We start from the raw sequence: 15,219 nt of genomic DNA, 5'->3' as shown, positions 1-15,219 counted from the left end.
ATATTTTAAACCTTTGGTAGAGAATGAATAAAAAAGCCCTTTAATTTTAACATTGAACAGTATTTTAATGTGCTGTTGAAGCCTGAGATGTTTTAGCTGTTTTGAAGTTTTACAAGATTACGATGATACATATTTCGGATAATTATTGTCGAATTTATCTGAATTAGGGCCTCTGTTTACTTATGCTTTCCATTTGAATTTTATATCTAATTATAATTTACATTTGCCTTTGTATTCCGGATTGTACCACCGTTTAATCTGTACGTATCCAAGTAAGGAAAAATATAATTTTACATTGTGGCGTATTTGAGAAAGTTAACTCTAATTAAATACTAATTTACGCCTAAATTAACATTTGGAATAAACTTTTTTTTTCGTTTCTCGTTACTCCGTTCTCGTTTCCCCGTTACAAGTAAAGCTTGTTTGGAATTGTAGCTTTACAAAGTGGCATATATTTGGCCGTAGGAGAAGGTTCTGGATTTATGCTGTCAACTTTGAGTTAAAATTAAACATTGAGATTAACAATTTTAAAATACAACTTTAAACAACATTTTTTTTACCTTGGAAACTTTCTTGAATTGAGTCATTCTGAAGTCAATCCAATTAGGTCCACTTTTCGATTTTTACAATATTAATGAAAATAATATTTAGTTATAATAAAAACATTATAATTAACCGAATAATTAAAATTTCGAAGAATATTGTATCTAGTTTCAAGAAATCAGCTACGCCATGATAAAAAAAAGTTTCATCAAATTATTTGATATTTGGGATTAAATAAAAAAAAATTTTGTGACTTCTAAACCGGGACTTTTTAAAATTGAGAAATGTATTCTCATTCTTAAAAAAAATATTCTCTTGAATTGGCTTATAAGAGTTTAGTGTTAATACTAGGGAATGTTTTTTTTTTAATTTTAGGATGTCCATAATTTCATTTGAAGATATCCTGGACAATTTTACACATCACTCTAACAAACAACTTTTTTTTATGATAAAGTGTGCATTTTTTTAAATGGAATATTTGGTAGCTATTCTTTAATTTATTCACTTTTAGTAACTTTTTTTGTCACTAGAGATACTGTAACCTGTGTAGAAAAATTCATTATATAGTCGTGTTCCAATAGTCACTGCACTATAGGTAAACGTTATTTCGCTAGTTATACGAGACGCCGTTTTGAATTTGTCTTAAAAAGATTTTACCAATCACCCTGTTTAGATAAAATGGTTTATTTTTATTAATTTGAAAATTATATAATGCAATTGTGTTCAGGTTCGGCGGTTAAATATTAAACATATTTTTACATCATTTCTTCCAATCTTCTTTAGAGATAATCTTATTTAGAAACATGCTAGCATTTTACAAGTGATCTCTTTTCTGTAGCGTTTTCTGCGCCGCACTCAATTTTATTTTTATCTTACAGAGCGCCCGTCACAGCGCCGTAGGAGCCTGGACGAGAGGAGGGTGTACCTCAATGCTCTGCAGCAGGTCCAAGTAGGTTTCATCTTTTAGAATATTACATACTCTACCATATTTACTTTTTCAGGAACTCATTTTCTTTTATATTCATTTATATATATATATTATACACACACAAAAATGATTCGATGTAAATTAATGGTTGCTTAAAATCTCAAATACATACTTTGTCTATCTTAATATTCATGGCTTACTTACAAAATATTTTTAATTTTAAATCTTAATAGAAATTTATTCATATTTTTGAAGTATTCATTATTCTGTTGATTTCGCTATGCATTTGTTAATTTCCTGCTCATATTTCTATTCACCCAATGATGTCGCCAAAAATGCCATTATCGTTTAAAAATGACTGCATTTGAAAATTGTCACAGTTGTCTTGCTTTGAAATTAAATCTGAATTATATGAAAACAAATTTTGAAATATTAAAAGTGTATCTTATACTGAAACATACTAACAATAGTTGAATAACCCTAATAGGGAATCTTGATCATAAAGGATGGGGGAAAAAAAAGACAATTGTAAATGTTATTAGTAATGTAAAATTTGAGTTCAACAAAGTAATATATTGTAAAACCGCCTTCGAAGTCAAATTGATTCACCGGAATTTGATTGCTAAAGTTTTAAGTTGAGCATTTTATTCTGCTTGCTCCTTAATGTTTCTTCAAGAAAGTATTTTTAAGTTTAAAGTTCGGTAGGCATGCAACTCCTGCCTTACTAAATGCCTTGAACCATTTCCTTCACTGTGCGGTGCATCTCCCTAATTTTCAGTCTCACCTAAAATGAACTTGTATCTGAAAGACGAACTTCATTTAAACTTCATTTGAACATTAGAAACTTCATTAAGAAACGGAAAATAAAGTCATTCAACGTTGAAGCTTTTTTTGTATATTACAGAATTTTTTTTCATATTTGCTTATTAATCTCAAGGCTTGTCAATGAGGATTTCTGAATCAGCAAACACGGAAAAAAAATCAGTACTGCAGGAAAGAAACGAATTTTCAAGACATAAGAAGGATATTATAGTCTTATATATTCAATTATACTATATAAAAGAGTAGCAGTATTTAAACACGGATTTTCTTTATTTTTTTCTCCCGTTGCTTGATTCAAAAGCTAAGCCTTTGTTAAAAATTGAATTTCAAAAAGGGTATTAAAAGCATAAATTAAATTTAAAAAAACATGCTCTCATTTCCTACTTTTATTATTAATAATGAAAAAGAAAACGAAAATATGAAATAGTAGTAACAGTGAAAACGATCTGAGCTTCATTTGAAATGCAAAAGACATTAATTTAAAATAGAAAAAAAGTTACGGAAAGAAATTGGAAGCATTTAAATTATATATTTTTGATATTAAGATTAAATTACGGTGGGACGTTTGATTATTCCCCTCAGGGGCTCACCTTCTTTAGGTGAGTACGGGTGTCCCAAGCCCGAGGTACCCAGGGATCTATACTCCCTTCATGCTTACTCTCCTCTACGCCTTCTGCTTTTTGCTTGGTCCTTCCATCCCTCGACGGCAAGCGAGGGAGCTCTCTATGAGAGGCTGTCGCCGCTCTGTTTGCTTCTTGATTCTCGTGGACAGCCAAAAACCCCATGTGTTGGCCGTGCTTGGCAACCCATTAGACGGGTGATGCACTGGTTACCACAGTGCATCAATTCGGCTGGTAACCTAACAATTTGGTTAATTTGCTAGGAATCAAGCGAAAGGGCCATTCTCTGGGGCTTGGCGTTAAGCGTGGTCAACGCTCCTGGAGGTGGCTCTGAGCGTATAGGTCTTGACTAGCATGAAAAACGATTTATCATGTTCAAAACATTTCGATAAGTTTTTTTTATTTTGAAAAGAGTATCTTCTACCAACGATACGCTTCATTCCGTTTCACCTTTTTTAGTTGAAAAAAGTATATCTGCACATCTTGGAACAGTATCAACTGTTCGGAAATTACGTTCGGGGGATTTGCTCATTGAGGTTCTCTCTCAAAAACAAGCTCACCAGATTATGAAAATGACAAACATTGCATCCTTTCCAGTGACCGTCAGTGCACATTCGACTTTAAACTTTTCCAAAGGAGTAATATCTTGCGGAGAACTTTTTCATACTCCAGTTGCTGAAATAACTAAGGATTTGGGAAGTCAAGGGGTTACTTATGTCCGTCGTATAACAATACGAAAAGATGGACGCCTTGAAACCAAGCATTTGATACTAACATTTCATTCGTCTAAAATACCTGAATACATTAAAGCTGGTTACATGAAATTGGCAGTCCGGCCTTATATCCCCAATCCCTTACGATGTTTCAAGTGCCAGCGTTTTGGTCACTCCAAAGCTTCTTGCCGCGGATCTCTAACTTGCGCCAGCTGTGCAGAAATAGGTCATGAAAACTCTGACTGTACCGCATCGGAAAAATGCTTCAATTGCAAAGGTTCGCACATGTCCTTTTCTCGGTCCTGTCCATCGTGGATATTGGAATAGGAAGTGATTGCTGAAAAGGTGAAGAAAGGCATTTCATATCCAGAAGCAAAGCGAATGGTGAAAGCTCGTAGACCTGTTGATGGACCCAGCTATTCTAATGCTGCCAGGAAAACGCTGGAAACAAGAGGCACTCAGATAATGCCTATAATCATGCATGTTGATAATAATGAATTTGAACCATCTTATGCACCCTCTGAAATTTGTCCCAAATCTGAATCATTTATAAGACTTTTCACCCTGTATTCCCATGGAAGACACTTCTCAAGATATCCCACAGTGTAAAGTTGCTGCCACTTCACAAAACTTAGCATTCAAAGCCGTTATTAACAGGAAAAAATTTAAGAAAAACTCCAAGCCTAAAGATAATAAAACCATGACCACAAATATGTCCAATCGTAACACCCACAGTGATATAGAATCAGATAATGTAATAGAATATAACCATCATGAAACAATTGATGAAACTCCACCTGCTCCAGAATCTATCGTTTCCACTATAGTTGATAAAACTGTTTTTAAACAAAGTCCCCAAGATTGTCAAGTTCAATGGGTTGATCTTAATGATTTTCACCGTGAATCTTTAAGTATCCTCAGTCATAACAGATACTTGAAGAAACATCGAATCAAAAGATTACAATGATTTTTTTTTCTTTTCACTTGGTTTTATAATTTATTGTACTTGTTTTAATATTAGGAGTGTTGCACCTTTTGAATTTAATTGGTATTTTAATCTTTTAACATTTTTGGAAAAATTTACTTTCTGGGATGTGAGTTGCAATTTTAAAACCACTACTAATAATCATTACTAGATGTCTTTCATTTTATCACGGGAATTTAATTTTAAATTGTATGACTGAATTGTACTTGGCATTTATTAATACCATTTGTTTGGCGCAGTATGGCCAAATTTGGCTCTTGCGCCATTAAATCTCACAATACCATACCATACCGTTTGATTATTAATTAAAATATAGAAAGAAATTGCTTTGAAGTGAGCGTTTTCCGCAAACACAAGTACTATATATTAAGCACAAGTACTATGTGTTTAACAAGTAAGCACAAGTGTTTATTCATCCCCACCAATGGTCAAATTTTGTCTGCTCCTGTTTCACAAGCTGAAAGCACTCCAGATTATTCATGTGTTAGTGTTTACTACATACTCGGCTTTTCGCTTGCCAGAGTGGTATAATATTTATCAACGCCCAAAATTTATTAATGGCGCAGATTTCGCCACTGATTAATGACTTCAAATTGTCGCATACACATTTCGCCAGTTTCAAGATTATTTAAATATTTGCAATACCCTATCATTACTGTGCAAGTATAAATATAATAATTTATTTTGTTGCGATAAAATGTAGTTCATCAAAAATTGTTGGTAATAATACCGTAACACAGATGGTCAGTATCATAGTTTGATTAATTGAGTCATGTCAACCAACTTGGACGAGTCACATCTTATCATAAACAAAGAATATATTCTTTTAAATTATTCTTTTCTAGTGACAGTATATATATCTAGGCGTTCTTGGCTCTCATATGAAATAAAACCTTCTGAAATTCATACGATTTGACGATGAGAATTCTGTCAGTTTTTCTCCACAGAAGATGTGTTGGGAAGTAGGTTTCCTGTATATCTAGAAATTCGTTTTTCTCATTTAACTGGTGGTGGCGAGAGCAGAGAAATCTGCGTCTAAATGTCATTACGTTGATGTGAAATAAAAATTTGTACATTGATTGGGGTTGGAGGAATGTTTTTTGTTTTTGCCAATAATCCTAAATATACAGAGGTGGACCACCAGATGGTTATCTAAGTCTGTTTGAGATGTTGAGATATGTAATAAATGTGATTGAAATTGAAATACTCTTGCCTCGTTTCTATCAAAAAATGTAGATTTTTATGGTTTCATTTTGCCATTTATGTTTAATGAAAATGCAATAGTCTTAATATCTATTAATTGTTTAAAAAAATTGAAATAATTATCGTTAGAATTAGATTACTAATTCAGACGATTACTAATTAATTACTAGTAGAAATGAAAACGAATATTTATCCACTTTCATTTCTTTGCATGAATTCTCGAAACTCGTGTTGGTTGCAAATGTTTACACATGCATATAATATATATTTTCAAAAAGTTTTTTTTACGCTTTTTCTTTTTGGTTTTTCTCAGCAAACATTTATGCAAGTGCAATAATTTTTGCGAGCTTTTAAATTTTCTTTTATATTGCAGGAGTTCTTGGCTGAGCAAGCTGCAGAGCAGAGGCAATACGCGGCAGCTGGCATGGTTGTGGAATTGGTAAGCATTCATTCCTGCTCTCAATAATTTAAGAAACATGTCAATTTTCTTGCGACCATTCCAGTAATACTTCCAAGTAAACAATCGGTGTAAGCGGAGCGATGCAGTTTGTAAATACTTTTGCGAGCAACATATTTTTCTCAATGTGTTCATAAGAGAATTTTCTCCTAACAAGTATGGATGCTATTTCCGTCAATGATGTATGCAATTGAATAAGAAATTACTTTTTAACTTCATGAAGTGGGATATGTGCTTCAAAAACACAATGCACGGTGTAAAATGCTCACATTACCGCGAAGAACAAACTATGGATTCCGCATTGGTTTAGGACGGAAAATTCATATTAAGCCGTTTAATGTATTTGAATGATGGGATAGCAATAGAGAAAAAAAATTACGAATACTCTAATTGAATCCAAATAGCGAAATATTAAAGGCCCATGCACAGATCAATTTGCAGGAGAGGTATCTCGCATCTTTGGTGATGGCAACATTTGCTAATCTCGCCACTTCTGTAACCTTTGCTAGAAGTCGCATGCTGAGTGACCAGCTTTTCATTCTTTGCATCCGGTTCAAAAAAGGGGTGGGGATAAAAAAAAACAGGTAACATTCTTTTGTTAGATTCTTCTGCCCTATAGGAATGGAAATTTGATAGATTTTACAATTGCTTAAAATATTTCTAGAAGCAACTTTTTAAAAAATGTACTAAAATAAGCACCGCAGTCTTTGCACACATTAAGCCACTAATCAGTTCTCAAAAATTTTAGTTCTAAGATTAGAGCCTTGATTCCTTATGAATGCAGATTCCTCAACAAATCCATATTTATTTATACGCTGAATATTTTATCATCAATCTCTTGGATTAATGGCATCGAAATTATCCAAGAAAAATATATATCGGTCATAATTCTTACATTATAAAGAGTATAATGCTTAAAAATGCGCTCGTGCTATTTTGGACAGCTTTTTATGTTCAAACAAAACCACCGTATATGTAATAAAAAAACTAAATCGTATAGACCATCCAGCAACAAAGCACCGTTATGTATAATTTCAGGGTGAAAAACACGTATGAAATAATATGTGTGCGTGTGTATTGTATTGCATTTAGATTCTAAAATTCAAATATATGGATAAATCTCAATTTCTGCCGAAATTGATAAAAATATGTGAAATTACGGAAACATGTAATTTTTAGTTGTTACTCATGGCTATTTTCATCGCACATCTTGATGATAAACTGCATTAGGTATTTGCATACGAATAAGAAAAAAAATCATGTGTCTAAAATATATCAATTCTTAATCTGTTTTATTTATTGCACCCATTGGAAACCTAAGCTCTTAAGCTCTACAGTATTTGTTGCTTAATTCTGAATAGATTGAAAAGCGAAAACAATGAATTAAGATTTTTTAGAAATATTTCACTTCATAAAGCAAATTTACATTGGAGGATAAATATTGACTTTTTTGATATTTGATTTTTTTTCCAATTTTCATTGTTTATAATAATGCTTCATTTCATTTGAAATATGGGTTAAAAAGAAATTTCATATCGAATTAAACCCTCAAAACACAAATGAAATATTTGCATTAAAAAGCAAATTGAAAGGGAGAAAAATTCCAACACTGCAATGTCCTTTTGGTTTTGGTGTGTGTAGATATGATTTTTAAACTTAGAAATGCAGCGCCCTTTTATTGATTTTACCGTACTTGTAGACATATTTCTTTTCTTTATCGAGTGAAGCATGGGGCATTTGTAGTTTTAATTATTTTATTCAATTGATGCCTCATTCCAAGAAGTTTCCTCAAATAATAAGACAAATGTGTAATGGGTTTCTTGTCGAGGCCTTCTTTCTAGTTGTCTTGGCATTTACAATCATTTTCGGAATTGAAATGTACAAAATCTGAATTTTGTTGCTACATAAATGGCGCCTTAACTGTTGATAAATCTCTAGTGGGAAAATAAACTTTTTGTATTTAGATACTGTCGTTGATTTTTTCTTGTTTAGAATGCGGTTTACTGTACTCATATGCAGAAATGCCCTTGTTGCAGGAGATTTAGGATTCTATGTTGGTGTTTTAAGGTTCCTGCGGTTCTTTGTCGACGAAAAGTGAAATATTAATACTTTAGATTCGGTGATCCATTGTTTTTATCAACCATTTATCAATTTTAATGGTATGTTCTTTTTTTTTCTGCCGCTACTTCATACAGGGAGCTCTGCTTTTCTTTTAAATTTGGATAGTCACCATATGTTTTTGGAACTGATAAGCGTCAGTTATTCTCATTTGGCACCAATATATTGGATACTACCATTCTGTACAAGTTGTTCAGGTTTATCACATTTTTTTTTAATCAATACCTTTTTGGTCCTTTTTACCGGATGTTTCATCCTTTTTGTTAAGATTGAATTTCTTGATAATACAAACGCGATTTTGAATTCTTGATGCCGAAAAAAATGTTTGGAATATTCCGAGTGGGAAAAATATTAATTCCATTCATTTTTATCTTTTATCTAGTGCTTTTATTTGCTTAAAAATATTTAATAAATTATTTTCAATGGATGGCAATTGGTTCATAACCTGAGTATTCTTAATTTTCTTTAAGTAATCACGCACATCCAATCAACTAAATTTTTATATGCTGGAGGCTCCACTCAGTACACGGGTTTCAGAGTCCAAAAGATATGGTTGATCGGAAACATAGGAACATTTTGGGAAACGAGTTCAGAAAAGACGTTATTGTCCATAATGTATTGGATATTGTCCATTATGACGTTATTGTCTATAATGGTCACGTTTTGCCAAAAATCATCTTCAAGATAGCATCCTGTGACAAGTTAGAGAAAAATGGAATGTAAGAAATAGAAAAACAATAGATTTAGTTGTTAAGTGTTTTTTCAAATTGTATTGAATTTTATTTTATGTATTCTGGAATGGAATAGTTTAAATATTACAAAAAGAGTTTTGTTTTAACATTCTCCGAGGATAGTCTAAATGTTAGTTTTATTTCGATAATTTTTAATTAAGTTTTAAAAAGTTTTGTATGAGAAAGATATCGCATGTGATGGTCCATCTTTTAAAACATTTAGTACAATTTTCATCCTAATACAGACAGTTATTTACATAGAGTGCTCCAGTTTTTCATGCAAATGTTAATGCGATTCTGCAAAACTTAATTCGTATACTTATCAAGAAACATGATGATTATTTGGCGTCTTAGCCTCTATTTATGCTTTTCACCTGTTTCGGTTTCCAGTTGAAATTGAGATTCTTCTGGAGGTTTCTCATGATGCCAAGCTCTATCGAAATATTTACAAAAATTCCAAAGGATGAAGAAACTGTTTTTTCATTCGTTATCTGTAGTTAACGAAACGAACATCCTGAGGACTAATTCTGTTTTCTAATTAGCGGTTTACTGTGTTGAAAGTCTGCACAAATGATTATCGTTGTAAATACCTTGGGTGTGAATTTGTTTTCTGTGCAAGTTTTTTTTAAATATTCTTTGAGTAAACCGTTTTCCATTTGCCAGGGTTTGGACTTCATACCCACTGGGCGATTTTCCTTAATATTTACCATTTATGAATACCATCCTCATTAATATTTGGAGCTTGGCTTTTCAGAACGTCTCTGTAAACAAGAAAATAAAGAATAGAATTCTTAGCATATTAAACCACCTTTTGCAAAATTTATCGACAAGTTGTGTCAAAATTATGATAGCGATTAAGAAATACAAATTGCGAATTGGAATCAAATTCACATATTACTGTTATCTTTTGAGGAATATGCAATGGTTTTGAACCAAATTTTATTACAGTTAAAAAATGAACGATTAAGAAAATGCTGTTTATGAACTGGCAGAAATTATAAAAATAACAGTTGAAAGCAATTGATATTTGCCGAACTGTACGATTCCAATATAGAAGTGTGATGTAACATTTTCCACTTTTTCTCGGTTTCCAATTTTTCATAGTCATTTATATCTCAAGTAACTATACTATTTTCCATCTTAAATTTAGTAGGACAATTTAACTGCACCTATTTTGTAGTGGCATATAATACCAAACTTTGATACACTCGAATTTTCCCTTATTTATGCAACTTCTAATTTTGTGATTTCTTTATTTCTAGGAAGATGATGTTTTCATTCCCAACCAGCCAGACACCCCTCCTCCTCCTCCACCCGCGGAGAGGGCACCGCCGCCGCCACCCGCGGGGAGCCCTCCGCCGTCGCCAGTCGCCGACAGCCCACCACCACCACCTCCACCGGACTCGCCACCACCACCGCCTCCACCGGACTCGCCACCACCGCCGCCTCCACCGGACTCGCCACCACTGCCGCCTCCACCGGACTCGCCACCACTGCCGCCTCCACCGGACTCGCCACCACTGCCGCCTCCACCGGACTCACCACCACCACCACCTCCCCCGGTCTCCCCCCCGCCCCGGCGGCGCGCCCCTGCCCGACGACGTCGGAGGCCACCCCCCCTGGTCCCCGCAGCATCATATCCGGCACCCGTAAGTAAAATGTTTTGAAGTTTTTTTTTCACTCAGTTAGCCGCGGGAAAAAAAGAATCTGACTGATTATTCAATGTAAAAAGACTGCAAAAACCAAAATGGCGAAATATAAATACTTTAAATTGGTTTATTTTCATCCTATCTGCATTAAACGATGATGAATTACAATTGAATCGGAAAGTAAAAACTCTAGCAACATAAATTAAATTTCAACTCATATATGGCATCTACCTTTATAATCAAAAGAACGCAAGGAATTCCTTTAAATCAATAGTTTGATCCTTTTTTGCTAAACGTAAATATTTCTGCTTAAGATGATTAATTGTATCTGAATTTGGAAATTGTTCCACTAAATATAAAATTTTCTATTTCATAATTAGGTAAAGTTGACGCTGTTATTCCAAAATATTTTCGATGGAAAATAAATTCTGCAAAATGCAGATAAATGCACGTTGTCACTTCAAATATTTGACAGTTTTTCAAACAGAGAAACAATACGTTTAAAATATTATCGGATTATAATGTAAGGCGTTTCGCACATTGTATTAAAGCTAAATGAAAATATAAACATTGGCATTCAAAAAGAAACTTTTTGTTAAGTGTTTATACACTCTGGAAATTCATTTTTATTTTTTACAACTATAAAAGATGGTTCCAATGCTTAAATTTTTTAAAAATTTAAAAGGTTGATGATACTTTTCGAAATAAATATTGTGAAGAAAAAAATTAACCGTTTTTATTTCGTAATCAAAATGCGTAAAAGAAACCGAACTGCAAAATTACAAAGAGAATTATATGTTTCGTCTTAAAGACGCCTCTATCCCTTTCCTGCAGTGCTTATCGTGGAAACGGGTGCATGCGCAGTTCTTTCTGGTAATTTGATGCGTTTTTTATTTTCAGCTATTAGATTTGTAATGTCTAATTAGAAATATAATGGTGAATTTTTTTTGTGTATTCGTGTTGGTTTTCGTGTTCGTCAATGAATGTTATTCTGTGCTTAATGATATCTTTGATTCTTGAGTTAGAAAAGGGATTTTAGAAGATAGACCATAGATAATCAAAACCACTGAAACACATAATAGAATTAGAATGACGTAATTATATTTAGATTCATTTGATGAAAACTTTGGTGCCGTAGACATCAACCAAAAGGAAAAAAATTAATCCATTATTACATTCCAATGAGTATCAATTTATAGCTACGCAACAAAAGTAAAATAATTTCATTGCACAAAATTCCTTCAATGGGAATTTAGAGTTTACTTTATTAAACTTTCTAACCTGTTTTTAGAAAACGGGACAAAAAAAAGAATAAAAAAATGAGATTAAAACACAAATATATCATTAAAAATAGTATGCCTAGTAACATAATATAACGATTGAAAAATATTGAATAGGATTCGCTTCTAAATCTATGATGCAAGTCTGATTTTCACTTGTCATTCATTTCATAAAAATTTCATTTGAAAATTTTAAAAATTAGGGAGGAATTATACTGCAGCTAAATTAGAATTAGAAATTTCATCACCATTTATTAATGAAAATTTTTTTTAAAATTTTTTTTTGAAAAGTATCGATGAAAAACACCAAATTCTTGCTTAATCTGTAGCTGAATGCATTTCAAAAATACACTTTTTCATTGTAAAAAACGCGTATACAAAATTTCAGTAAAGATTTGACAGAAGGTGTATTTTTATATAAACATGCAGACGTCTTTTTGAACAGTTTTTTTTTTTTTAATTTACAATACATCCATTAAAAGTAGAAATATTGAAACTGATTTGTTACAGTGAGCGGGAAGCCACAGCAGACACTGAAATCCCTGTTAGTTATATTCAGTGAGTAATTTATCTCATTGTATGATATCGATATTTTTAAGTAAATGCAAGCAAATCCCCTTGAATACGACGTTCAGGTCATTGTTTCCTCGATGAAAAACTGATTAATGTAAATTTCTGGGCTCTCGTGAAGAAAACAAAACTCTCGTAGCACGCATATTTCATATTCCGAAGAGGAAATACGCTGAAGAAATTTAGATTTATTAAATCTTTTACTACATGAAGTAGATGTGCAGTTGTGTAACCACAATTATGTTATTGCAAGTATCAATTTATGATTTCCGAAAGTGACATCCAATATTTGAAATTTTTTTCTTTGAATTTTTTTAGCATGAATTTAAAAATTTTTATTGCAAATATTTAAATAAAAGGCATATTTGAAAATATAAATTTTATTTTCATAATCCAAACATGAGAAGAAAAAAAAAACTTCTAATCTAGATCTACATCGTTCCGTTATCTGCAATAGATTTAATTTGTGTTTTCTGCAATTGCATTCTAAATGCGTTTGTTTTTCAGCCCAGAAATGCTGCTGAGCGAGCCGCAAGGGTCCAGGAGCGCCAACGGCGGCTGGCCGCCAAGGATCGTCTCAACGCCCTCTACGAGACGATCTTCGACTACTGCCCAGCGGCGAGGGCGACCAGGGCCCTATTCGATAGGCGAATAAAGGAACTGGTTGGGGATCAGAGCCCTGCCGAGCTCGGCATCAATATAGATGCAATTCCGGCACCAGATTCCCCGGAAGAAGATCTCGTGCTCAGGCGATATTCCTTGGCCCATGATGTGGCAATCATTGCTAACAGAAAGACCATCATGGACCGGGACATATCCCTGGCCATCGAGTATCTTACGGGTTGAACTTTTTAACTTGTTGTTAAAGGTTCAATTTCTGGCAGCCGGAATGAGCACTAGTCCTTTTAATTTTAAATTCAACTTTTTTTTTCCACATTCTGAACTCAAAAATTTTAATTCGGCTTCATTTTTTTTCGAATATTTTTAATTTGGCTTTTTTTTATCAAAAAATCTTTTTAAATATCTTTGTTGATTTTAACTTGATTTGGCTATTTTTTTTTTTTTGTTCAAAATTCTTTTCATTCGGCTTTTTTTTTGTTTCAAAATTATTTGATTGGAACTTAGTTCAAAATTTTTATTAATTCTGTCTCGAAGGACTAGCGGAGGGCTCTCGCGCGCGTGTTGGGTGGGGGACACAGAGTAGGGTGGTTTATGCGGAGGGAAATTACTCTGTGAATCAGACTGTCCTTTATTCTTCTATAGGAGAAGGCTCTGGTGGCGGGGGTAAGTTATTTTATGCTTCACTTTTTTTTAAATGAACGATTTCCTCCATATCAATTAGATTGCTCGTTTTACATGTATGGATCCCTAAAATTGCTTCTTCACATATGGTAAACGTAGTAGAAGAGTGTATGCTGATTACAATGTAGCCATCGCAGCAACTTTCGATTTGTTATAAATTGAAGATGGTTCAGAAAAGCACACAATTCCTTGGATTTTGCTCCGTTATGCTCTTGAACGGCAAGATATTGAGTGATCTACAAGTTCAGACGCTTTGTAAGATTCTAGTTGGAAATGTTCTGCAAGAGGAAGAGTATATATTGACACTTTTTGTCAAGGAGCCAGGCAAAGAGTTGAAAGCGATCCCCTTGTCTCAAACAGCTAACATTGTGATGAAATCATTTCCTGGTTTCTTTAACATCTTAAAAGTATTAATTTTTTAGAAAGTTTCTATGTAATTTTGATATCAAACAAGAACCTTTCCATTCTTACAAATCATTCAGTAAAGAAAGAAATAGAATACATTATTTTCGTTTATTGATATAGAATCTTTTGCAAAAAAATCTATTTATTGATTCAACTTGTTTAGAAGCCTTTAATACAATATTTTCTAATTCGCAAAATTAAGATATTAATAATGAAAAATTTTTAAATACTGTATTTCTGTTGACAAAACATTTAGCTATTTATTTTTTATTAAAAGTAAAACAAGCAATTATCGAAAAAATGTCAAATCTGCAACTGATTTTTCCTAAACTCTTGAAGAATTTAAGAGCAATTGAGAGAAATTAGGGCATATGAAAAGTTGGCAATTTCAAAGTATTACATTACAACTTACTGTTTTTGCTATTTAAAATATAATGAATATCATATTCAATTTTCCCCCACTTGTATTTTGATTTTTTTCCCCCAACATATAATAGGAATATGGACTTTTCTTAAAATTCATTAATTGGCATATTAAATTTCCTCCGATTCACTCCACATGGTAATACATTCTATGCAATGTCCCAAAGCAAAATAATGCTTATTTGACCATTAATTTCATTTCATCATTATAATGAAAGAAATTACTCGGAAAATCTTAAACAAGTTTAATTTTTAACAGTAAGGCATGTGTCCATGAAAGTGCACAAGATACAGCAAATAGTGACCTTCGTCATTTATATCTCTATTAAGAAAAAAATCCTTTTGAATTCAAAGGTTTAATAAAGGGTCTCTAATTAAAAATGTAATTAAAAGCTTACGTCTGCGGTTACTTGTTCGTTTGTTAAAATTCTTAACTACTTCGAATAAGAAGAAAGTTTCAAATTATTTAA

At 32.8% G+C, this 15,219-nt stretch overlaps 1 protein-coding gene across 1 annotated transcript; it reads left to right on the top strand.

Moving 5' to 3' along the window:
- Positions 1–4,326: 4,326 nt before the first annotated feature.
- LOC129958530 (uncharacterized) lies at positions 4,327–13,465 on the top strand. Its single transcript, XM_056071067.1, has 4 exons — positions 4,327–4,503; positions 6,188–6,253; positions 10,383–10,769; positions 13,127–13,465. Exons 1-4 carry the CDS (start codon positions 4,327–4,329, stop codon positions 13,463–13,465), a joined length of 969 nt encoding a protein of 322 aa, XP_055927042.1.
- Positions 13,466–15,219: the final 1,754 nt, after the last annotated feature.

The sequence above is a fragment of the Argiope bruennichi genome, chromosome 2, assembly GCF_947563725.1.
Source record: "Argiope bruennichi chromosome 2, qqArgBrue1.1, whole genome shotgun sequence".
In the NCBI taxonomy this organism is placed as follows: domain Eukaryota; kingdom Metazoa; phylum Arthropoda; class Arachnida; order Araneae; family Araneidae; genus Argiope; species Argiope bruennichi.
Note: the sequence above shows the minus strand (reverse complement) of the source record. Positions and strands in the feature narration are given on the sequence as shown.